General features: G+C 39.4%; 2 protein-coding genes and 1 long non-coding RNA gene across 5 annotated transcripts in view; 2 read left to right on the top strand and 1 right to left on the bottom strand.

Annotated features, from left to right (window-relative positions):
* LOC117323203 (thioredoxin domain-containing protein 16-like) overlaps positions 1–7,584 on the top strand; it is a 32,087-nt gene extending 24,503 nt beyond the window's left edge. Inside the window, exons 18-21 of one of the 3 annotated variants that reach the window (XR_004531677.1) lie at positions 2,354–2,491; positions 4,415–4,509; positions 5,263–6,853; positions 6,924–7,584. Coding sequence is in view for 1 of the 3 variants with exons in the window: in XM_033878258.1 (XP_033734149.1) it covers positions 2,354–2,491; positions 4,415–4,509; positions 5,263–5,433 (404 nt within the window). In the remaining 2 variants the exon portion in view is untranslated. Of the gene's footprint in view, positions 1–2,353; positions 2,492–4,414; positions 4,510–5,262 lie in introns of all 3 variants that reach the window. The other 2 variants (XR_004531676.1, XM_033878258.1) reach the window with 2 other exon arrangements.
* Positions 7,585–8,917: 1,333 nt separating this feature from the next.
* Positions 8,918–11,264, top strand: LOC117323202. The gene is made up of 2 exons (XR_004531675.1): positions 8,918–10,268; positions 10,525–11,264. It is a non-coding gene; the product is annotated as an uncharacterized LOC117323202 (long non-coding RNA).
* A 395-nt stretch (positions 11,265–11,659) lies between these two features.
* Positions 11,660–14,875, bottom strand: LOC117323201 (acylphosphatase-2-like). The gene is made up of 4 exons (XM_033878257.1): positions 14,745–14,875; positions 14,259–14,275; positions 13,888–13,997; positions 11,660–13,017 (listed from the first exon to the last, which is right to left on the bottom strand). The coding sequence occupies exons 1-4, from the start codon at positions 14,803–14,805 to the stop codon at positions 12,894–12,896; spliced, it is 312 nt and encodes a 103-aa protein (XP_033734148.1). The 5' UTR covers positions 14,806–14,875; the 3' UTR covers positions 11,660–12,893.
* Between the last annotated feature and the right edge of the window lie 9,756 nt (positions 14,876–24,631).

Below are 24,631 nucleotides of genomic sequence, written 5' to 3'. Positions count from 1 at the left end.
TACAGAGAATGTAGGGCTGTATGGTAACTCTACAGAGAATGTAGGGTTGTATGGTAACTCTACAGAGAATGTAGGGCTGTATGGTAACTCTACAGAGAATGTAGGGCTGTATGGTAACTACAGAGAATGTAGGGCTGTATGGTAACTCTACAGAGAATGTAGGGCTGTATGGTAACTCTACAGAGAATGTAGGGCTGTATGGTAACTTTACAGAGAATGTAGGGTTGTATGGTAACTCTACAGAGAATCTAGGGCTGTATGGTAACTCTACAGAGAATGTAGGGCTGTATGGTAACTCTACAGAGAATGTAGGGTTGTATGGTAACTCTACAGAGAATGTAGGGCTGTATGGTAACTCTACAGAGAATGTAGGGCTGTATGGTAACTCTACAGAGAATGAAGGGCTGTATGGTAACTCTACAGAGAATGTAGGGCAGTATGGTAACTCTACAGAGAATGTAGGGCTGTATGGTAACTCTACAGAGAATGTAGGGCTGTATGGTAACTCTACAGAGAATGTAGGGCTGTATGGTAACTCTACAGAGAATGTAGGGTTGTATGGTAACTCTACAGAGAATGTAGGGCTGTATGGTAACTCTACAGAGAATGTAGGGCTGTATGGTAACTACAGAGAATGTAGGGCTGTATGGTAACTCTACAGAGAATGTAGGGCTGTATGGTAACTCTACAGAGAATGTAGGGCTGTATGGTAACTACAGAGAATGTAGGGCTGTATGGTAACTCTACAGAGAATACAGAGAATGTAGGGCTGTATGGTAATGCAGCTAACCAAACATTGAACTTTACGTGGCAGTAAGAGGATCGGCTAGGATAAAGGACCATAATATCTGAGACAAGTTAGATTTTCATGGTTTTTGGGTCAAGGTCATGGTCATTTACTATTTTCGCATGGGCTGGTTAAGGGACATGTATTGCTTAAGCAAAACTCAGTATGCTTGTGTTCACAACAGATTTTTAGGTCACCTGAGACAAAGTCTCAAGTGACCTATTCTAATCCCCTTTTGTCCGTCGTCATCCGTCGTGCGTCGTCCGTCATCCGTCCGTAAACAATTTACATTTTCGACTTCTTCTCCAAAACCTCTAAACCAAATTCGATGAAATTTGGCTGGAAGCTTCTATGGCTAAAGGTCAACCAAAATTGTGAATTATATGGTCCCCACCCCCCCAGGGGCCTGAGGGGCGGGGCTAAAATGGGTCAAATTGACTAAAATTTCAAAAATCTTCTTCTCTACTCTCAGATATGTTGGAATCAAACACTCTTCATAAATTGAAGGGTCTTAAGGTGCTTTACCAAAATTGTGAATTTCATGACCCAGGGGTCTCACGTTTGCCCCTGGGGAGGGGGTAAACTTTACTATAGTTTATATTGTGAAATCACATTTTTGACTGAAATTTGTTTGATTTCGATTGGAATTCATTCTAACTTGGTTAACATTATCAGCATTGGATGACAGTTTGATGGCATGCACATGTTGGCCCTGACTGACCCCCAGGGGCTAATGGGCGGGGCTAAAAAGGGTCAAATTGACTGAAATTTCAAAAATCTTCTTCTCTACTCTCAGATATGATGGAATCAAATACTCTTCATAAATTGAAGGGTCTTAAGGTGCTTTACCAAAATTGTGAATTTCATGACCCTGGGGTTTGAAGTTTGCCCCTGGGGAGGGGGTAAAATTTACTATAGTTTATATAGGGAAATCACATTTTTGACTATAATTTGTTTGATTTTGATTGGAATTCATTCTAACTTGGTTAACATTATCAGCATTGGATGACATTTTGATGACATGCACATGTTGGCCCTGACTGACCCCCAGGGGCTAATGGGTGGGGCTAAAAATGGTCAAATTGACTGAAATTTCAAAAATCTTCTTATCTACTCTCAGATATGATGGAATCAAATACTCTTCATAAATGGAAGGGTCTTAAGGTACTTTACCAAAATTGTGAATTTCATGACCCTTGGGTCTCATGTTTGCCCCTGGGGAGGGGGTAAAATTTACTATAGTTTATATAGGGAAATCACATTTTTGACTCTAATTTGTTTGATTTCAATTTGAATTCTTTCTAACTTGGTTCACATTATCAGCATGGGAAGACAGTTTGATGACATGCACATGTTGGCCCTGACTGACCCCTAGGGGCTGATGGGTGGGGCCAAAAAGGGTCAATTAAATTAACTGAAATATTTCAAATCTCAGGTGACCGTTAAGGCCCTTTGGGCCTCTTGTATCAATAAAGAAATCAGATATAAACAAAAGAATTATCCTCCCTACTAGGTTAACCCATTTCCATCCATATATTTCATTGCCTTCATCCCTACTTATTACAGCGATACTGCCCCAGGGAGAATGGAAACCGCTGAAGGAAGGCTACAATTTCCTCGCCATGATGGACTGGGAGACGAGGAACAAGAAAAAAGTCAGTGATACACCGGATTACCTAGTCAGCACGGAGGAATATGGTATAGGTAGGTCGTGTCAGAGGAATATGGTATAGGTAGGTCGTGTCAGAGGAATACGGCATAGGTAGGTCGTGTCAGAGGAATACGGTATAGGTAGGTCGTGTCAGTAATACGGTATAGGTAGGTCATGTCAGAGGAATATGGTATAGGTAGGTCGTGTCAGAGGAATATGGTATAGGTATGTCATGTCAGAGGAATATGGTATAGGTAGGTCGTGTCAGAGGAATATGGTATAGGTAGGTCGTGTCAGAGGAATACAGTATAGGTAGGTCGTGTGGGAGGAATACGGTATAAGTAGGTCATGTCAGAGGAATACAGTATAGGTAGGTCGTGTCAGAGGAATATGGTATAGGTAGGTCGTGTGGGAGGAATATGGTATAGGTAGGTCGTGTGGGAGGAATATGGTATAGGTATGTCATGTCAGAGGAATATGGTATAGGTAGGTCGTGTGGGAGGAATATGGTATAGGTAGGTCGTGTGGGAGGAATATGGTATAGGTATGTCATGTCAGAGGAATATGGTATAGGTAGGTCGTGTCAGTAATACGGTATAGGTAGGTCGTGTCAGTAATACGGTATAGGTAGGTCATGTCAGAGGAATATGGTATAGGTAGGTCATGTCAGAGGAATACAGTATAGGTAGGTCGTGTCAGAGGAATATGGTATAGGTAGGTCGCGTCAGAGGAATACGGTATAGGTAGGTCATGTCAGGAGGAATACAGTATAGGTAGGTCATGTCAGAGGAATACGGTATAGGTAGGTCGTGTGGGAGGAATATGGTATAGGTATGTCATGTCAGAGGAATACGGTATAGGTAGGTCGTGTGGGAGGAATATGGTATAGGTAGGTCGTGTCGGAGGAATATGGTATAGGTAGGTCGTGTGGGAGGAATATGGTATAGGTAGGTCGTGTGGGAGGAATATGGTATAGGTATGTCATGTCAGAGGAATATGGTATAGGTAGGTCGTGTCAGTAATACGGTATAGGTAGGTCGTGTCAGAGGAATATGGTATAGGTAGGTCGTGTCAGAGGAATACAGTATAGGTAGGTCGTGTCAGAGGAATACGGTATAGGTAGGTCGTGTCAGAGGAATACAGTATAGGTAGGTCGTGTCAGAGGAATATGGTATAGGTAGGTCGTGTCAGAGGAATACGGTATAGGTAGGTCATGTCAGAGGAATACAGTATAGGTAGGTCGTGTCAGAGGAATATGGTATAGGTAGGTCGTGTCAGAGGAATACGGTATAGGTAGGTCGTGTCAGAGGAATATGGTATAGGTAGGTCGCGTCAAAGGAATACGGTATAGGTAGGTCATATCAGAGGAATATGGTATAGGTAGGTCGTGTCAGAGGAATACGGTATAGGTAGGTCTTGTCAGAGGAATATGGTATAGGTAGGTCGTGTCAGAGGAATACGGTATATGTAGGTCGTGTCAGTAATACAGTATAGGTAGGTCGTGTTAGAGGAATAAGGTATAGGTAGGTCGTGTCAGAGAAATATGGTATAGATCATCAGTTCAGACCATCAGTTCAGACTGTCTCCATCAGTTAAGACCATCGGTTAAGACCATCGGTTCAGACCACCAGTTCAGACCATCAGTTCAGACCATTGGTTCAGACCATCAGTTCAGATCATCAGTTCAGACTGTCCCCATCAGTTCAGACCATCAGTTAAGACCATCGGTTAAGACCATCGGTTCAGACCATCAGTTCAGACCATTGGTTCAGACCATCAGTCCATGCTGTCCCCATCAGTTCAGGTTGTCTGTCATGATATCTTCTATTGGCTTGACAAATTTCGATTCTGGATTCAGGCAGCTTGGGAACCTATGATAATTTTCACATTTCACTGTCCATTGCTATGTAGCCATTCTCCATCAGTAATCCTTCAATTTGAAAACTACTTTCTAATATTGTATCTGTTTTCTCTAGGATTTGATGAAGAGGGTAACGAGGTGAAGAGGATGGAGGATGGTAAAGATGAAATGTCCTCTGCCAGGATTAAGAGTGCTTATGAAGAAGATCAGGTACATGTGAAATTGAGACTTGTTTTATCAGACAAAAGTTCCAGTTCTAAGTGTGTGACTGTCATAACACTAGCGGAGACATCTTGTATTCCACTCAACCTTTACAAGATCTGATTAATAAACAAAATTTTAGTTTCTTTGATTCAGATTTAACTCCAAATTTCAATTCTGAATTTAATAGTCTTTATTTAAACTTGATTACGTATTGAGTCAAAGACTTGTCTCAAATATGGTCAAGTATATTAATTAAGAATGTACCTTATATACAAGTCTTTTAATAGCCTTCTCTACTACATATCTTTTGAACCGTCAAAGTAATCTTGATGAAACTTAATTGTATCATTCATAGATGGTGTGAAGTGTACTGAAATTAGGTTATTGTGACCTTCACCGTCAGATCAAAAGTCAAAGTGCAAGATTTGAATACAATCCTGTCCACTTTTGTACAGTTCAACTCAGACATGATTATTTTCTGCTTTAAAGCGGAATTTTGTTTTTTTTGTAAAATTTCACTTCTGCCCCTTGTAACCCTGCTGGGGGAGGTCCCCTAGACCCTCCTTTCAGGTTCGTATTCTTTTCTGTGCAATCATGTCTGTAAACTAAGTTATTGGGGTTTTGTAAAGTTTATTTTATATTGTACTAAAATGCTGTACAGTACAGCAAAGTATTGTGGTTGAATTAACTTGTCATAAAATGAACACAATGTTCCCTGTGTTATTTTACATAAAGGATAATTTTCATTTGTTTGTATAGGTGCGTCATGAGTTGTTGGCATTAAAGAAATCCAGACTTTATCATCACTCCGGAGGACGGAGGAAGATGCATGATGAAGAAGGATCAGGTCAGTCCAAGGTCAACGAGGACCAGGTCAAGGTCACAGAAGGTCAGGAAACCCCTGAACAGGACAGACACGAAGAATTATGATCATATTTTTATTTCAAATATTGTTATAATACTTTTTTAGTTTATTTTTTTTAGGTTTTGTTTAATACATTTTACTTAAATAACTAGCTTACATTCCAGACTTTCTTTTATTTGTGTTTTTGTGATAGTTCCCACTCTAAATTATTCCTCATTTTCCCGTTTAGTTGTTTAATATTGTATAATTGTACAAGGCCAATCTATGTAAAGGTCTGCTCCAGGAGATAATCACACTTTGCTTACTTAAATATAAGTGATAGTGTGATTTTGATATTGGGCCGAGAATGCCTCCGAACGATTAATGCATAAATAATATAATCCCTTCCCTCTACATATCCTAAGGTTCTCCCTCTACATATCCTAAGGTTCTCCCTCTACGTATCCTAAGGTTCTCCCTCTACGTATCCTAAGGTTCTCCCTCTACATATCCTAAGGTTCTCCCTCTACATATCCTAAGGTTCTCCCTCTACGTATCCTAAGGTTCTCCCTCTACATATCCTAAGGTTCTCCCTCTACGTATCCTAAGGTTCTCCCTCTACATATCCTAAGGTTCTCCCTCTACGTATCCTAAGGTTCTCCCTCTACATATCCTAAGGTTCTCCCTCTACGTATCCTAAGGTTCTCCCTCTACGTATCCTAAGGTTCTCCCTCTACGTATCCTAAGGTTCTCCCTCTACATATCCTAAGGTTCTCCCTCTACATATCCTAAGGTTCTCCCTCTACATATCCTAAGGTTCTCCCTCTACGTATCCTAAGGTTCTCCCTCTACATACCCTAAGGTTCTCCCTCTACGTATCCTAAGGTTCTCCCTCTACATATCCTAAGGTTCTCCCTCTACATATCCTAAGGTTCTCCCTCTACATATCCTAAGGTTCTCCCTCTACATATCCTAAGGTTCTCCCTCTACATATCCTAAGGTTCTCCCTCTACGTATCCTAAGGTTCTCCCTCTACATATCCTAAGGTTCTCCCTCTACGTATCCTAAGGTTCTCCCTCTACATATCCTAAGGTTCTCCCTCTACATATCCTAAGGTTCTCCCTCTACATATCCTAAGGTTCTCCCTCTACATATCCTAAGGTTCTCCCTCTACGTATCCTAAGGTTCTCCCTCTACATATCCTAAGGTTCTCCCTCTACGTATCCTAAGGTTCTCCCTCTACGTATCCTAAGGTTCTCCCTCTACATATCCTAATGTTCTCCCTCTACATATCCTAAGGTTCTCCCTCTACATATCCTAAGGTTCTCCCTCTACGTATCCTAAGGTTCTCCCTCTACATATCCTAAGGTTCTCCCTCTACATATCCTAATGTTCTCCCTCTACGTATCCTAAGGTTCTCCCTCTACATATCCTAAGGTTCTCCCTCTACATATCCTAAGGTTCTCCCTCTACATATCCTAAGGTTCTCCCTCTACATATCCTAAGGTTCTCCCCTCTACATATCCTAAGGTTCTCCCTCTACATATCCTAAGGTTCTCCCTCTACATATCCTAAGGTTCCTTCACCTTTCTCAATCCCACTGATAGACATTTTGATAGACAGATGTCTTACACCAGACGTCTATTAATTTAACTGTCTTGACTCGGGAATTTGGACCTGAGGAAACTTGAACGAGACAGGCAAGTGACTATGAGACCAATTATGTTAAGATGTTTAGAAAAAATTTTAATCTTCAATTTTTAAAAGTAATTGATAACTTAATTGTATGTGGGTTTGGGTACATGTACTTAAAATTGGGTATTATCTTAATTTATTCATAATCAAAATACAATTATCACATAACCCTCCTGTTCTACCATATAATACTGCCCTATCATCAATATCCTAAGGCACATGATAATGTGTAATAACACGATTGTAACATCATTTGTATCACATTATCAAAAAATATACCATCTCAATCTAAAACCTGTCTAGAGATGAATTAATTTCAGAGTTTACTTTTGTTTTGCTGTGAATCTAATTTACTCATGATGGAGCTTTTAAAACAATTTCATATGTCAATCCCTAAAGCTTGTGACATATCAGATTATCTTATATTTATCTGATTTATTTCATATTTACACCGACACTTATATAAAATCCTCTTTATGTACAACCAATCTATATCTCTGACCCTCTTTATAGATATAATTATATATATATTGTATATTTATATCACTGACACTCTTTATAGATAAAATTATATATATATTGTATATCTGTATCTCTGACACTCTGTATAGATATAATTATATATATATTGTATATCTGTATCTCTGACACTCTTTATAGATATAATTATATATATATTGTATATCTATATCTCTGACCCTCTGTATAGATATAATTATATATATATTGTATATCTGTATCTCTGACACTCGGTATAGATATAACTATATACATTGTATATCTGTATCTCTGACACTCTGTATAGATATAATTATATATATATTGTATATCTGTATCTCTGACACTCGGTATAGATATAACTATATACATTGTATATCTGTATCTCTGACACTCTGTATAGATATAATTATATATATATTGTATATCTATATCTCTGACAGTCTTTCTGTGAATCTAATTTACTCATGATGGAGCTTTTAAAACAATTTCATATGTCAATCCCTAAAGCTTGTGACATATCAGATTATCTTATATTTATCTGATTTATTTCATATTTACACCGACACTTATATAAAATCCTCTTTATGTACAGCCAATCTATATCTCTGACCCTCTTTATAGATAAAATTATATATATATTGTATATCTGTATCTTTGACACTCTGTATAGATATAATTATATACATTGTATATCTGTATCACTGACACTCTGTATAGATATAATTATATATATATTGTATATCTATATCTCTGACAGTCTTTATAGATATAATTATATATATATTGTAGATATAATTATATATATATTGTATATCTATATCCCTGACACTCTTTATAGATATAATTATATATATTGTATATCTATATCTCTGACCCTCTTTATAGATATAATTATATATATATTGTATATCTTTATCTCTGACAGTCTTTATAGATACATATAATCATATATTAATATATATATATCGTATATGTTGTGTGTATGGTGCTGGATGAAGAATCTGAAGTATTGCTTGTTCCAATAGCTCAATGGTCACAAATTTTACATGTCAAATTTTCTTGAAATATCAATAATATACATTTTGTGTATGTATGTATATCAATCTAATTAAAATCTAGATGGTCATTTTCACTACGTAACATAAGCATCTAACAATATCCCATAAGGGGTCACGTTCTGATGACCTCGGAGATGTGTGTATTTCACTTTCAGGGCGAATTGTCAATATGTCGATGTCATCGAAGCAAACCATTTCGGCACAGCATGTATATAGCTATATGCTCTGTGGGACGAAATGACTTGAAACAAATTGACATATTATGCAAGCTTTGCACTCTAGTCATGCTAATTTGGACATATAAAATTCACTTCCAAGATTCTGGAAGTAGTCATTTGATTGGCTAATCCACAAGGTCACCCTGACGTGACCCCTTATGGGATGTTGTTAGATGTACATGTAACGTAGTGAGAATGACTATCTAGATTCTAATTAGATTGGTATGTATATGAAAGTAAGTACTGATTATAAAGTTAAGAGTACTTTTGTTATTACCGGTACATTATATATAATATCCCTAATGTGGGTGTTTATGTGAAGACAAGTGTCCCTAATGTAGGTATTGATGTGAAGACAAGCCATGACATTTTGCAGCATTAAGACTATGGACTATTGTAGTATTATAGGTTGTTCATAGTTTACTTATTAATGAAGTCATTTATGTGATGCTAACTAATTAAGTATGTGTACAAAGTTTCCCATAAAGATTTATTCCTGAAAGGAAATAATTTATCATAAAATTAATTTATAAGATTTATCGATTGTTCATTATTCATTTTCTTCAATGATTTAACAATTTACAGTGTGTATGAAATGTCAAATAATTTGACTGAAGTCATTGATAACTTTATTGCTAAATACCTGGTATGGACATTGTGTCTATCTAATATTTATGCCATTGCTACATAAATGTTGTTCAGGTGTGTCCACCATAACAATCTAGTCAAAAAGATTTTACGAATCTTTCTCATGAAGATCCTGATTCAATTAAGACATACATGTGTATATATATATATATAAAACCATATTTAATTAGCCCAGGGGACCAACACATCAAGGCCAATTGTAGGACTGTTAAAAACCCATGTTTATAGAGTTTAACAGCAATATACATCAGTGGGCTTGTTACCAGATATGGACTTATCGCAGGATAAATATGGTATGTACATACAAACATATTTTGTATACCTATACTGTACAGATGTGAGAAATAAAGTTCTAAACCTCTTGACCAATTTGGACCATTTCTTTCCAGAAAAAAGTTAAGATTGATTTGTGCAAGTTTTCCCATGAAAGATGTGTAGTCGCTTGACCGATAAGAAATCTGGAACCAAAAAAAAAAAACACTTTTTTTTCTTTCTAGAGCTAATTATTCCAGTTTCATAAGATATCTACAATTAGTAAAGCAAACTGTAATGTTAACTATCTACATGTAGCTTTAAGTAATGTAAACTGATAATTAACAGTAAAGGGAGGTAATTACCCAGTAACCTTGGTTACCCTGTAGGGAACTCCACTGATAATTAACAGTAAAGGGAGGTAATTACCCAGTAACCTTGGTTACCCTGTAGGGAACTCTGCTGATAATTAACAGTAAAGGGAGGTAATTACCCAGTAACCTTGGTTACCCTGTAGGGAACTCCACTGATAATTAACAGTAAAGGGAGGTAATTACCCAGTAACCTTGGTTACCCTGTAGGGAACTCCACTGATAATTAACAGTAAAGGGAGGCAATTACCCAGTAACCTTGGTTACCGTGTAGGGAACTCCACTGATAATTAACAGTAAAGGGAGGTAATTACCCAGTAACCTTGGTTACCCTAAAGGGAACTCTGCTGATAATTAACAGTAAAGGGAGGTAATTACCCAGTAACCTCAGTTACCCTGTAGGGAACTCCACTGATAATTAACAGTAAAGGGAGGTAATTACCCGGTAAACTTGGTTACCCTGTAGGGAACTCCACTTTGTTTCTCGAGAATCTAGTCACTTTCAATTTTGTTGCAGCCGATTGCCCGAAATCTCAAATTTCTAGGTAGAGAAAGATCTCATTTTTTGGGTGCTAGTGAACCAGGGTGAAAGCGTTTAGTATTGTATTGAATTCAGTACTTGGGAAATATTTTCCCTGATATGTGTCTACCAGTATATTAAATTCTGGAAAAGCCAGCTACTTCAGTTGAAGAACTGTACACTTTCACCCATATGAATATTTAATATATAAACACTACTTTGGCTCAAAATCCAATACTTAGTCAGTTTTATGTAATCAATCATGCAACAAAATATATACTGCATAATAATTATGTCTTCATCATAACTTGTAATAATTCATTATTCCACTCAACAAGCTTACTGTGAACATCAACACCTTAGAATTTCTCACTTTTATAATTTCATCGTTACAGAAGATCCCTTCATTATAAAAAGCCGTTCACAAATTATTTTTGTATTGTTTTTATTTCACCATTAGTAGACTTTTGAACCTACAAATAATTACGTTGTAAGTTATCTTCGTTATAGTGCTAATTGTTACAGATGTTTTAACCTATATATTATGTACGTCAATATATTGTACAGCAAATGTGTGAAATGTTGTTGTAATCCCAAAATACCATGATCAGAATTATTTTTAAGCAGAACTAATAAATATACAAAGTATGTAAACAAAGAAGTCTTTGGTTGTCATCTATTGTAGCGAAACTGTCTTTATTTTATTTTTATTTTCACGGATTGACAAACTACTGCACATAATGTCAGCTTTGAGACAAACACTGTCAAACATTTTAAATTTCACATTTTAAATTCTGAAAACTGTTTTTCTGTTTCATGATCATTACTTAACTAAAGTCAAAGTTATGCTCTGGTCAACCAAAAGGATGGAGAGAAAGACTGACTGATGGACAAAGAAGCAACTATATGCTCCCCGAATAGTTTTCAGCAAAGTTCCAAAATAATAGAAGTTACCTACAATTACAGAATTTTTCTTTCTATTCAAATGATGTGAAGTCACCATAACCACATGACAAACACACACAGTAATGAGAAACTCACACACACGGTAATGATAAATTATTTTTATTATAAATATAAAAACAACGTAACAAATCTGAAGTGAGTGTAAAACATTGCACACGGATAAATATAAACCGTAACCAAGTAAATAGCTGTGAGCAAAACAACATAGCAGGTGAAACATCAGTCTGTCATCAGGAAGGTAAAGTGTGATCGTAACAAACATCAGGGATAATAACACAACAACTTGATCAATTATCTTTTGGCTTTACGTATCACAATAAGTATACATATGTATTCACTAAGGAGTTTATTATATAAAAATGTGTCATGAGAGCAGTGGCAATTACGACATCGTTACTGACGTGACATCACAGTTACCTTGATACAATCTCAGCAATGCTGTACTTTCACAGTTCCTTTAACTGAACCATATGAATTTGCTCATATTACATCTTATCAAGAGTTATGGCCCTTTATAAACTGTCAACATGTTAAGTTATAAAATATAAATCTACTCAGATTATCAGAATAGTAAACAACCCATGAAGTGGAACTATACCTGTGATTTCGGCATACTTACTGAAATAATATGCTTACAAGTTTACTGATCAAACTGGTCATCTGCAAATTTAAATTTATCAAAAGATCTCTCTATTCTAAGAAGTTTCGGAATTAAAGACTTTAAATACCTTCCATTAGTCATTGTTGCAACTAACTAAAATGATTAGCCATACAAATCTGTTCTGTTCTTCAGCTGTTAATAATCTGTAGTAATCAGGTATAGAAATCACCAAGTAGATACAAAAATGTTTTCTCTTTTTTAATATATTTCCAACACAATCTACTGTTAATTACCAGTTATCAAGTACATAGGGAACGTGATACAACAGTATTTTGTTACTAATTTGTAAATCAGATTAGATACAAATACTAATTTGTAAATCAGATTAGATATAAATGTTATAGGTTTTATGCAAGTACCAGGTAATTTCTGGTAAAACATGAAGAACCACCATTTGACAGATGAGAATATACTGAGGCAAGATCTACAACCGCTTAAAAACACAATTAAAATACTTGTCACCGAAATGACTTCATAAGAAAGTCTCTCTCACCCTCTCTCCACCCACGCCAGATTTAAAAATAATAATCCAAGATTCTCTGAAGGAAATGTCCCACACATTCTCAACATTGTTCTTAAGAAATTGAATTCAGGATCCACAACTGGAGACTTGGAGCACACATCACAAATACATAAAAGTCAATGACCTTGAATGGTCACCAGTCACCCGCTGTGATCGAAAACCGCTTGTACTCCAACGTGACCAGTTCTCTTGTGTTTTTGAATTCGTACCTTGTTATATTAGACATAGGGCTGCCTTTATGTGCAAGGAAATTTTTCCTAAAATGAAAGCAGAACAAAATTTTCATGAATAATACATTATTTATAAAGATTCTGTAAATCTGGAGCTCATTTATGTAAACAGAATTCCACTTATTGTCATTCTGTTTAATATCACATTTCTGTTAATAAGAAGTTAAAACACCATATCCTTATACGTTATTAATTTGTTTTATGTGATTTTACACGAAATCCTCAGAATAGTTCTGGGACATAAACATGATTACCAATACTATATATATATTAGTTTTTAATGTTTACAGCTTTTGTTTTGTAAACTTTATTTTACAACAATCGCAAAACAAGTTATAGCTGTGTGTGTGTATTATGATTAACTTATATTGATCACGTTTGTTGGTCTGGATTGATCACTAAAGTATGCGAGGGGTCTGACTTTGAGAGGAAACCCGAGAACCCAGTCAATCCCCTGTGGTCGTCAGGTGGCCCCATTCCTTTTCACACCCAAAAGAGAATTGAACCCAGCCGAAAAAGGCAAATGTGTTACCACTGTGACACTCGATCACCCAAGAGCTTTTATTTTGCCGTTCAATATTTCATGGATTTACAGAGGAATCATGATTAAGGATTCTCTTTTCAACTTTCTCTTCATATGTACGTAAAACATCTCATACTTCTGTGCATAATCTTAGGGTTAATCTTTTCTTTGTGTCTTAACCAAAAAATTGTAGTAGACAGAATACATTTTTTAATAGAAATTATGATACATGCCTCAGTTTTCTCTATGAAATATATTTTCTAGATATGATTTTTGTGATTTTATCTTAGCTTGTCATGTAACTTGTGGAAAGATCATGATTAAGCAAAAACTGACTAGGATATGAGAAATTTTGATAAAATTATCTCCCCTACATTTCTTCCACCTGTGACCGTGTGCCTTGTACTGTGCCTTTAACTGTTCCCTTGGCAGTATTCATCACCCAACCGACTGCTCCAACTTTACGAGCTAAATCAAAGGTATGCTGAAAGAAAAAAAATCTTAACTTTTCCAAATCAAACTAACTGTGAAATAACTTTCTGCCAAAATTTGCTGCAGTTACTGAAATAGTGAGTTCCCTTAGGCTAGAAACGCTCCAGTTAAATGTAAAAAAAAAAAAAAAAGGTAAAGATTTCCATTGAATTCATGTTTTCACAATATTGTGTAAATTTTAATCAAAATGAAAATTTATATTTTAATTTCAGCGCAAGAAAATAAACATAGTGATAACTCATGCTGTACTCACCTGTCGGAAAAATACACCTGAAATAAATAATTACAATGCAAATGAAATTTAACCATATTTATCAAACATTTATTGAAATTATTTTAAAGCACATTTATTCAACTATATTAATTCCTTTATTTTGAGTGAAATCAACTTTACTATTGATTATTGCTGGTACATAAGTTAGAGTTGTAAGTGTAGATCATAAATTGACAAAGTCTAATGCATTAGATTGTGGACAATGGGAGGTAACTCCGAAAAACAATCCGTTGCTGGGGTAAAAACAAACCGATATCGTCCCGGTAAATATACCCATACATATTATAGCCAACGTCAACGTAGGTAATGGATACCAATAGTTACATTTGAATTGTAAACTATCTTGAATTCACGTTAAGGGGAAGAAAATTCTGTTACGATGTTCGATAACATGTCAGGGTGGCTTGATCGCGCCCCAATCACTCATAATATATTAGTCCTAAGTAAAAACTACATGTAGCAAACCTTGTACGTTTCCAAATATTTCGTAATCAACCGAAATAAATCTATCAGCACTGTCCGCCATCTGTCTGACCTTGGCTTGATATACACTACTCACAGTCGGTACTCTAAACCACCGATGGTTTATCTGTGGATTTGTTTAGAGTTATCGAACCTTATTTTGTAACTGGTCATTTGATTGGATCAATAAATGAAAGATGAGGAGACATGGTTAGTCAGTTTGATGGTATGAAGAGCTACCAAACGTGTCAATATAAATGACCTTGATGTACTTCCAAGGTCAATGTGTTAAAATCTTCAAAAGACTTCACAATAACCAAGAGGTCCTGTGTCATGATATTCGGACAGTGGCATATATATATGTCTGGATACCAGACCGAAAAATTCTTCAATTGAATGACCTTGACCTTTCTTCAATGTCACAAAGGTCAAATGTGTTAAATTCTTGATTTAAAAACAACTACCAGTATGTATTTTAGAACTCGGATGACCTTTATTAAGGCCTATATTGACTTAATTCTTGTTTAAAATTATCCTAAAAACATATTGCAACTTCTTCTCAATTAAGTTCCGCCAGTGGAATTCTGTTCAAACATGCCTGAAATGACCCTGAGATGGTTTTGACCAAATGCTGTTATTTCCCGGTCGATCCAAAATCCAAGACGGCCTCCATCTTAAAAACCACATTTCAAACTTCTTCTCAAGTTCAACAAGATGTGGTGTTCAGCTCAAGCTTGCCTGAAATGATCATGAGATTGTTATGACCAATTAAATGTTGTTATTTTCTGGATAAGTCAGAAATCTAAGATGGCCGCCATAGCCAACAACATTACTTTATATTATACTTGCTACTGCGTGTGTATACTACAATATTACAAGGGTTTTTAAAGTCAGATGACTGGTAAGACCTATGGGCCTCTTGTTAAGGTTTAGAGTATTATTTTTACTGCTCCAGTAAAAAGCTGACGAGTATCAGGCTTTGGAGCCATTTTCCAAAACACTACTAGTCCAAAACTCATGAATGAATTTTCATCAATTGTAGTCAGAAACATCCTATAGGTAAATGGAACCAATTTTGTGAAAGCAGTGATCCCAGTTTCATCCCACACCTTTCGCAAACTTCCATCCAGGCCAATAAACGTGATTTAAATTACTTGATATAACTTGTATAACAATTGTAAAGTGAAAAAAAAAGTTTATATCTATATATGTTGAAGAAGATTATTCAACACAATTTGGCCTTATAATAATCTTATGTTTTTTGTTTGCGATGCGTTATTTTTTTCGAAACCCATGTCTTTGTACAAAAGTGAAATGATGGCTGATTTGGTTCCACCCTGATATTTCCGACAGTTTCATTTGAAATATCTTCTCTCCTGTCGCTGAAGTATTTTGGTATGTTGTACCAGGCTATATCAATGTACACGATATACTTCTGTAGGGAGATCCTGACCTTCCACGATATATTTCTGTGGGGAGATCCCGACCTTCTACAATATACTTCTGTAGGGAGATCCTGACCTTCCGCGATATACTTCTGTGGGGAGATCCTGACCTTCCCCAATATACTTCTGTAGGGAGATCCTGACCTTCCACAATATACTTCTGTAGGGAGATCCTGACCTTCCACGATATACTTCTGTGGGGAGATCCCGACCTTCTACAATATACTTCTGTAGGGAGATCCTGACCTTCCACAATATACTTCTGTGGGGAGATCCTGACCTTCCCCAATATACTTCTGTGGGAAGATCCTGACCTTCCACAATATACTTCTGTAGGTAGATCCTGACCTTCCATAATATACTTCTGTAGGGAGATCCTGACCTTCCACTATATACGTCTGTAGGTAGATCCTGACCTTCCACAATATACTTCTGTGGGGGGGATCCCGACCTTCCACAATATACTTCTGTGGGGAGATCCTGTCCTTCCACAATATACTTCTGTGGGGAGATCCCGACCTTCCACAATATACTTCTATAGGGAGATCCCGACCTTCCACAATATACTTCTGTAGGAGAGATCCTGACCTTCCACGATATACTTCTGTAGGGAGATCCCGACCTTCCACAATATACTTCTGTAGGGAGATCCTGACCTTCCACAATAGACTTCTGTGGGAAGATCCTGACCTTCCACAGTATACTTCTGTGGGGATATCCCGACCTTCCACTATATACTTCTGTAGGGAGATCCTGACCTTCCACAATATACTTCTGTGGGGGGATCCCGACCTTCCACAATATACTTCTGTGGGGAGATCCTGTCCTTCCACGATATACTTCTATAGGGAGATCCCGACCTTCCACGATATACGTCTGTGGGGAGATCCTGACCTTCCACAATATACTTCTGTGGGAAGATCCTGACCTTCTACAATATACTTCTGTAGGTAGATCCTGATCTTCCACAATACACTTCTGTAGGGAGATCCTGACCTTCCACAATATACTTCTGTGGGGGGATCCCGACCTTCCACAATATACTTCTGTGGGGAGATCCTGACCTTCCACAATATACTTCTGTGGGGGGATCCCGACCTTCCACAATTTACTTCCGTGGTGATATACTTCTGTGGGGAGATCCTGACCTTCCACAATATACTTCTGGAGAGAGATCCTGACCTTCCACAATATACTTCTGTAGGGAGATCCTGACCTTCTACAATACATGTATACCTTTGTAGGGAGATCCCGACCTTCCACAATATACTTCTGTGGGGAGATCCTGACCTTCCACAATATATTTCTGTGGGGAGATCCTGTCCTTCCACGATATTCTTCTGTAGGGAGATCCCGACCTTCTACAATATACTTCTGTAGGGAGATCCTGACCTTCCACGATATACTTCTGTAGGGAGATCCTGACCTTCCACGATATACTTCTGTAGGGAGATCCTGACCTTCCACGATATACTTCTGTAGGGAGATCCTGACCTTCCACAATATACTTCTGTAGGGAGATCCTGACCTTCCACAATATACTTCTGTAGGGAGATCCTGACCTTCCACGATATACTTCTGTAGGGAGATCCTGACCTTCCACGATATACTTCTGTAGGGAGATCCTGACCTTCCACAATATACTTCTGTAGGGAGATCCCGACCTTCCACAATATACTTCTGTGGGGAGATCCCGACCTTCCACAATATACTTCTGTAGGGAGATCCCGACCTTCCACAATATACTTCTGTAGGGGAGATCCCGACCTTTCCACAATATACTTCTGTAGGGAGATCCTGACCTTCCACAATATACTTCTGTAGGGAGATCCTGACCTTCCACGATATACTTCTGTAGGGAGATCCTGACCTTCCACAATATACTTCTGTAGGGAGATCCTGACCTTCCACAATATACTTCTGTAGGAAGATTCCGACCTTCCACGATATACTTCTGTGGGGAGATCCTGACCTTCCACAATATACTTCTGTAGGGAGATCCTGACCTTCCACAATATACTTCTGTAGGGAGATCCTGACCTTCCACAATATACTTCTGTAGGGAGATCCTGACCTTCCACGATATACTTCTGTGGGGAGATCCCGACCTTCCACAATATACTTCTGTAGGGAGATCCTGACCTTCCACAATATACTTCTGTGGGGAGATCCTGACCTTCCACAATATACTTCTGTGGGAAGATCCTGACCTTCCACAATATACTTCTGTAGGTAGATCCTGACCTTCCATAATATACTTCTGTAGGGAGATCCTGACCTTCCACTATATACGTCTGTAGGTAGATCCTGACCTTCCACAATATACTTCTGTGGGGGGATCCCGACCTTCCACAATATACTTCTGTGGGGAGATCCTGTCCTTCCACAATATACTTCTGTGGGGAGATCCCGACCTTCCACAATATACTTCTATAGGGAGATCCCGACCTTCCACAATATACTTCTGTAGGAGAGATCCTGACCTTCCACGATATACTTCTGTAGGGAGATCCCGACCTTCCACAATATACTTCTGTAGGGAGATCCTGACCTTCCACAATAGACTTCTGTGGGAAGATCCTGACCTTCCACAGTATACTTCTGTGGGGATATCCCGACCTTCCACTATATACTTCTGTAGGGAGATCCTGACCTTCCACAATATACGTCTGTAGGTAGATCCTGACCTTCCACAATATACTTCTGTGGGGGGATCCCGACCTTCCACAATATACTTCTGTGGGGAGATCCTGTCCTTCCACGATATACTTCTATAGGGAGATCCCGACCTTCCACGATATACGTCTGTGGGGAGATCCTGACCTTCCACAATATACTTCTGTGGGAAGATCCTGACCTTCTACAATATACTTCTGTAGGTAGATCCTGATCTTCCACAATACACTTCTGTAGGGAGATCCTGACCTTCCACAATATACTTCTGTGGGGGGATCCCGACCTTCCACAATATACTTCTGTGGGGAGATCCTGACCTTCCACAATATACTTCTGTGGGGGGATCCCGACCTTCCACAATTTACTTCCGTGGTGATATACTTCTGTGGGGAGATCCTGACCTTCCACAATATACTTCTGGGGAGAGATCCTGACCTTCCACAATATACTTCTGTAGGGAGATCCTGACCTTCTACAATACATGTATACCTTTGTAGGGAGATCCCGACCTTCCACAATATACTTCTGTGGGGAGATCCTGACCTTCCACAATATATTTCTGTGGGGAGATCCTGTCCTTCCACGATATTCTTCTGTAGGGAGATCCCGACCTTCTACAATATACTTCTGTAGGGAGATCCTGACCTTCCACGATATACTTCTGTAGGGAGATCCTGACCTTCCACGATATACTTCTGTAGGGAGATCCTGACCTTCCACAATATACTTCTGTAGGGAGATCCTGACCTTCCACGATATACTTCTGTAGGGAGATCCTGACCTTCCACAATATACTTCTGTAGGGAGATCCCGACCTTCCACAATATACTTCTGTGGGGAGATCCCGACCTTCCACAATATACTTCTGTGGGGAGATCCCGACCTTCCACAATATACTTCTGTAGGGAGATCCTGACCTTCCACAATATACTTCCGTATGGAGATTCCTGACCTTCCACAATATACTTCTGTATGGAGATTCTGACCTTCCACAATATACTTCTGTAGGGTGATCCTGACCTTCCACAATATACTTCTGTAGGGAGATCCTGACCTTCCACATTATACTTCTGTAGGGAGATCCTGACCTTCTACAATACACTTCTGTGGGGAGATCCTGACCTTCTACAATATACTTCTGTAGGGAGATTCCGACCTTCCACAATATACTTCTGTAGGGAGATCCTGACCTTCCACGATATATTTCTGTGGGGAGATCCTGACCTTCCACGATATACTTCTGTAGGGAGATCCCGACCTTCCACAATATACTTCTGTAGGGAATCCCGACCTTCCACAATATACTTCTATAGGGAGATCCCGACCTTCCACGATATACTTCTGTATGGAGATCCTGACCTTCCACGATATACTTCTGTAGGGAGATCCCGACCTTCCACAATATACTTCTGTAGGAAGATCCCGACTTTCCACAATATACTTCTGTAGGGAGATCCTGACCTTCCACAATATACTTCTGTAGGGAGATCCCGACTTTCCACAATATACTTCTGTAGGGAGATCCTGACCTTCCACAATATACTTCTGTAGGAGATCCTGACCTTCCACGATATACTTCTGTAGGGAGATCCTGACCTTCCACAATATACTTCTGTAGGGAGATCCTGACCTTCCACAATATACTTCTGTAGGGAGATTCCGACCTTCCACGATATACTTCTGTGGGGAGATCCTGACCTTTCCACAATATACTTCTGTAGGGAGATCCCGACCTTCCACAATATACTTCTGTAGGGAGATCCTGACCTTCCACGATATACTTCTGTAGGGAGATCCTGACCTTCCACAATATACTTCTGTAGGGAGATCCTGACCTTCCACAATATACTTCTGTAGGGAGATCCTGACCTTCCACGATATACTTCTGTAGGGAGATCCTGACTTCCACAATATACTTCTGTAGGGAGATCCTGACCTTCCACAATATACTTCTGTAGGGAGATCCTGACCTTCCACGATATACTTCTGTAGGGAGATCCTGACCTTCCACGATATACTTCTGTAGGGAGATCCTGACCTTCCACAATATACTTCTGTAGGGAGATCCCGACCTTCCACAATATACTTCTGTGGGGAGATCCCGACCTTCCACAATATACTTCTGTGGGAGATCCCGACCTTCCACAATATACTTCTGTAGGGAGATCCTGACCTTCCACAATATACTTCTGTAGGGAGATCCTGACCTTCCACAATATACTTCCGTATGGAGATTCTGACCTTCCACAATATACTTCTGTAGGGAGATTCTGACCTTCCACAATATACTTCTGTAGGGAGATCCTGACCTTCCACAATATACTTCTGTAGGGAGATCCTGACCTTCCACAATATACTTCTGTAGGGAGATCCTGACCTTCTACAATACACTTCTGTGGGGAGATCCTGACCTTCCACAATATACTTCTGTAGGGAGATTCCGACCTTCCACAATATACTTCTGTAGGGAGATCCTGACCTTCCACGATATACTTCTGTGGGGAGATCCTGACCTTCCACGATATACTTCTGTAGGGAGATCCCGACCTTCCACAATATACTTCTGTAGGGAGATCCCGACCTTCCACAATATACTTCTATAGGGAGATCCCGACCTTCCACGATATACTTCTGTAGGGAGATCCTGACCTTTCACGATATTCTTCTGTAGGGAGATCCCGACCTTCCACAATATACTTCTGTAGGGAGATCCCGACTTTCCACAATATACTTCTGTAGGGAGATCCTGACCTTCCACAATATACTTCTGTAGGGAGATCCCGACCTTCCACAATATACTTCTGTAGGAAGATCCCGACCTTCCACAATATACTTCTGTAGGGAGATCCTGACCTTCCACAATATACTTCTGTAGGAGATCCTGACCTTCCACGATATACTTCTGTAGGGAGATCCTGACCTTCCACAATATACTTCTGTAGGGAGATCCTGACCTTCCACAATATACTTCTGTAGGAAGATTCCGACCTTCCACGATATACTTCTGTGGGGAGATCCTGACCTTCCACAATATACTTCTGTAGGGAGATCCCGACCTTCCACAATATACTTCTGTAGGGAGATCCTGACCTTCCACGATATACTTCTGTAGGGAGATCCTGACCTTCCACAATATACTTCTGTAGGGAGATCCTGACCTTCCACGATATACTTCTGTAGGGAGATCCTGACCTTCCACAATATACTTCTGTGGGGAGATCCTGACCTTCCACAATATACTTCTGTAGGGAGATCCTGACCTTCCACAATATACTTCTGTGGAGAGATCCTGACCTTCCACGATATACTTCTGTAGGGAGATCCCGACCTTCCACAATATACTCCTGTAGGGATTTCCCAACCTCCCACAATATACTTCTGTAGGAGAGATCCTGACCTTCCACAATATACTTCTGTAGGGAGATCCTGACCTTCCACAATATACTTCTGTAGGGAGATCCTGACCTTCCACGATATACTTCTGTAGGGAGATCCTGACCTTCCACAATATACTTCTGTGGGGAGATCCTGACCTTCCACAATATACTTCTGTAGGGAGATCCTGACCTTCCACAATATACTTCTGTGGAGAGATCCTGACCTTCCACGATATACTTCTGTAGGGAGATCCCGACCTTCCACAATATACTCCTGTAGGGATTTCCCAACCTTCCACAATATACTTCCGTATGGAGATTCTGACCTTCCACAATATACTTCTGTAGGAGAGATCCTGACCTTCCACAATATACTTCCGTAGGGAGATCCTGACCTTCTACAATATACTTCTGTAGGGAGATTCCGACCTTCCACAATATACTTCTGTAGGGAGATCCTGACCTTCCACGATATATTTCTGTGGGGAGATCCTGACCTTCCACGATATACTTCTGTAGGGAGATCCCGACCTTCCACAATATACTTCTGTAGGGAGATCCCGACCTTCCACAATATACTTCTATAGGGAGATCCCGACCTTCCACGATATACTTCTGTATGGAGATCCTGACCTTTCACGATATTCTTCTGTAGGGAGATCCCGACCTTCCACAATATACTTCTGTAGGAAGATCCCGACCTTCCACAATATACTTCTGTAGGGAGATCCTGACCTTCCACAATATACTTCTGTAGGGAGATCCCGACCTTCCACAATATACTTCTGTAGGAAGATCCCGACTTTCCACAATATACTTCTGTAGGGAGATCCTGACCTTCCACAATATACTTCTGTAGGAGATCCTGACCTTCCACGATATACTTCTGTAGGGAGATCCTGACCTTCCACAATATACTTCTGTAGGGAGATCCTGACCTTCCACAATATACTTCTGTAGGAAGATTCCGACCTTCCACGATATACTTCTGTGGGGAGATCCTGACTTTCCACAATATACTTCTGTAGGGAGATCCTGACCTTCCCCAATATACTTCTGTAGGGAGATCCTGACCTTCCACAATATACTTCTGTAGGGAGATCCTGACCTTCCACGATATACTTCTGTGGGGAGATCCCGACCTTCCACAATATACTTCTGTAGGGAGATCCTGACCTTCCACAATATACTTCTGTGGGGAGATCCTGACCTTCCCCAATATACTTCTGTGGGAAGATCCTGACCTTCCACAATATACTTCTGTAGGTAGATCCTGACCTTCCATAATATACTTCTGTAGGGAGATCCTGACCTTCCACTATATACGTCTGTAGGTAGATCCTGACCTTCCACAATATACTTCTGTGGGGGGGATCCCGACCTTCCACAATATACTTCTGTGGGGAGATCCTGTCCTTCCACAATATACTTCTGTGGGGAGATCCCGACCTTCCACAATATACTTCTATAGGGAGATCCCGACCTTCCACAATATACTTCTGTAGGGAGATCCTGACCTTCCACGATATACTTCTGTAGGGAGATCCCGACCTTCCACAATATACTTCTGTAGGGAGATCCTGACCTTCCACAATAGACTTCTGTGGGAAGATCCTGACCTTCCACAGTATACTTCTGTGGGGATATCCCGACCTTCCACTATATACTTCTGTAGGGAGATCCTGACCTTCCACAATATACGTCTATAGGTAGATCCTGACCTTCCACAATATACTTCTGTGGGGGGATCCCGACCTTCCACAATATACTTCTGTGGGGAGATCCTGTCCTTCCACGATATACTTCTATAGGGAGATCCCGACCTTCCACGATATACGTCTGTGGGGAGATCCTGACCTTCCACAATATACTTCTGTGGGAAGATCCTGACCTTCTACAATATACTTCTGTAGGTAGATCCTGATCTTCCACAATACACTTCTGTAGGGAGATCCTGACCTTCCACAATATACTTCTGTGGGGGGATCCCGACCTTCCACAATATACTTCTGTGGGGAGATCCTGACCTTCCACAATATACTTCTGTGGGGGGATCCCGACCTTCCACAATTTACTTCCGTGGTGATATACTTCTGTGGGGAGATCCTGACCTTCCACAATATACTTCTGGGGAGAGATCCTGACCTTCCACAATATACTTCTGTAGGGAGATCCTGACCTTCTACAATACATGTATACCTTTGTAGGGAGATCCCGACCTTCCACAATATACTTCTGTGGGGAGATCCTGACCTTCCACAATATATTTCTGTGGGGAGATCCTGTCCTTCCACGATATTCTTCTGTAGGGAGATCCCGACCTTCTACAATATACTTCTGTAGGGAGATCCTGACCTTCCACGATATACTTCTGTAGGGAGATCCTGACCTT

Source organism: Pecten maximus, chromosome 3 (assembly GCF_902652985.1).
Source record: "Pecten maximus chromosome 3, xPecMax1.1, whole genome shotgun sequence".
NCBI classification, from domain to species: Eukaryota; Metazoa; Mollusca; class Bivalvia; order Pectinida; family Pectinidae; genus Pecten; species Pecten maximus.
Note: the sequence above shows the minus strand (reverse complement) of the source record. Positions and strands in the feature narration are given on the sequence as shown.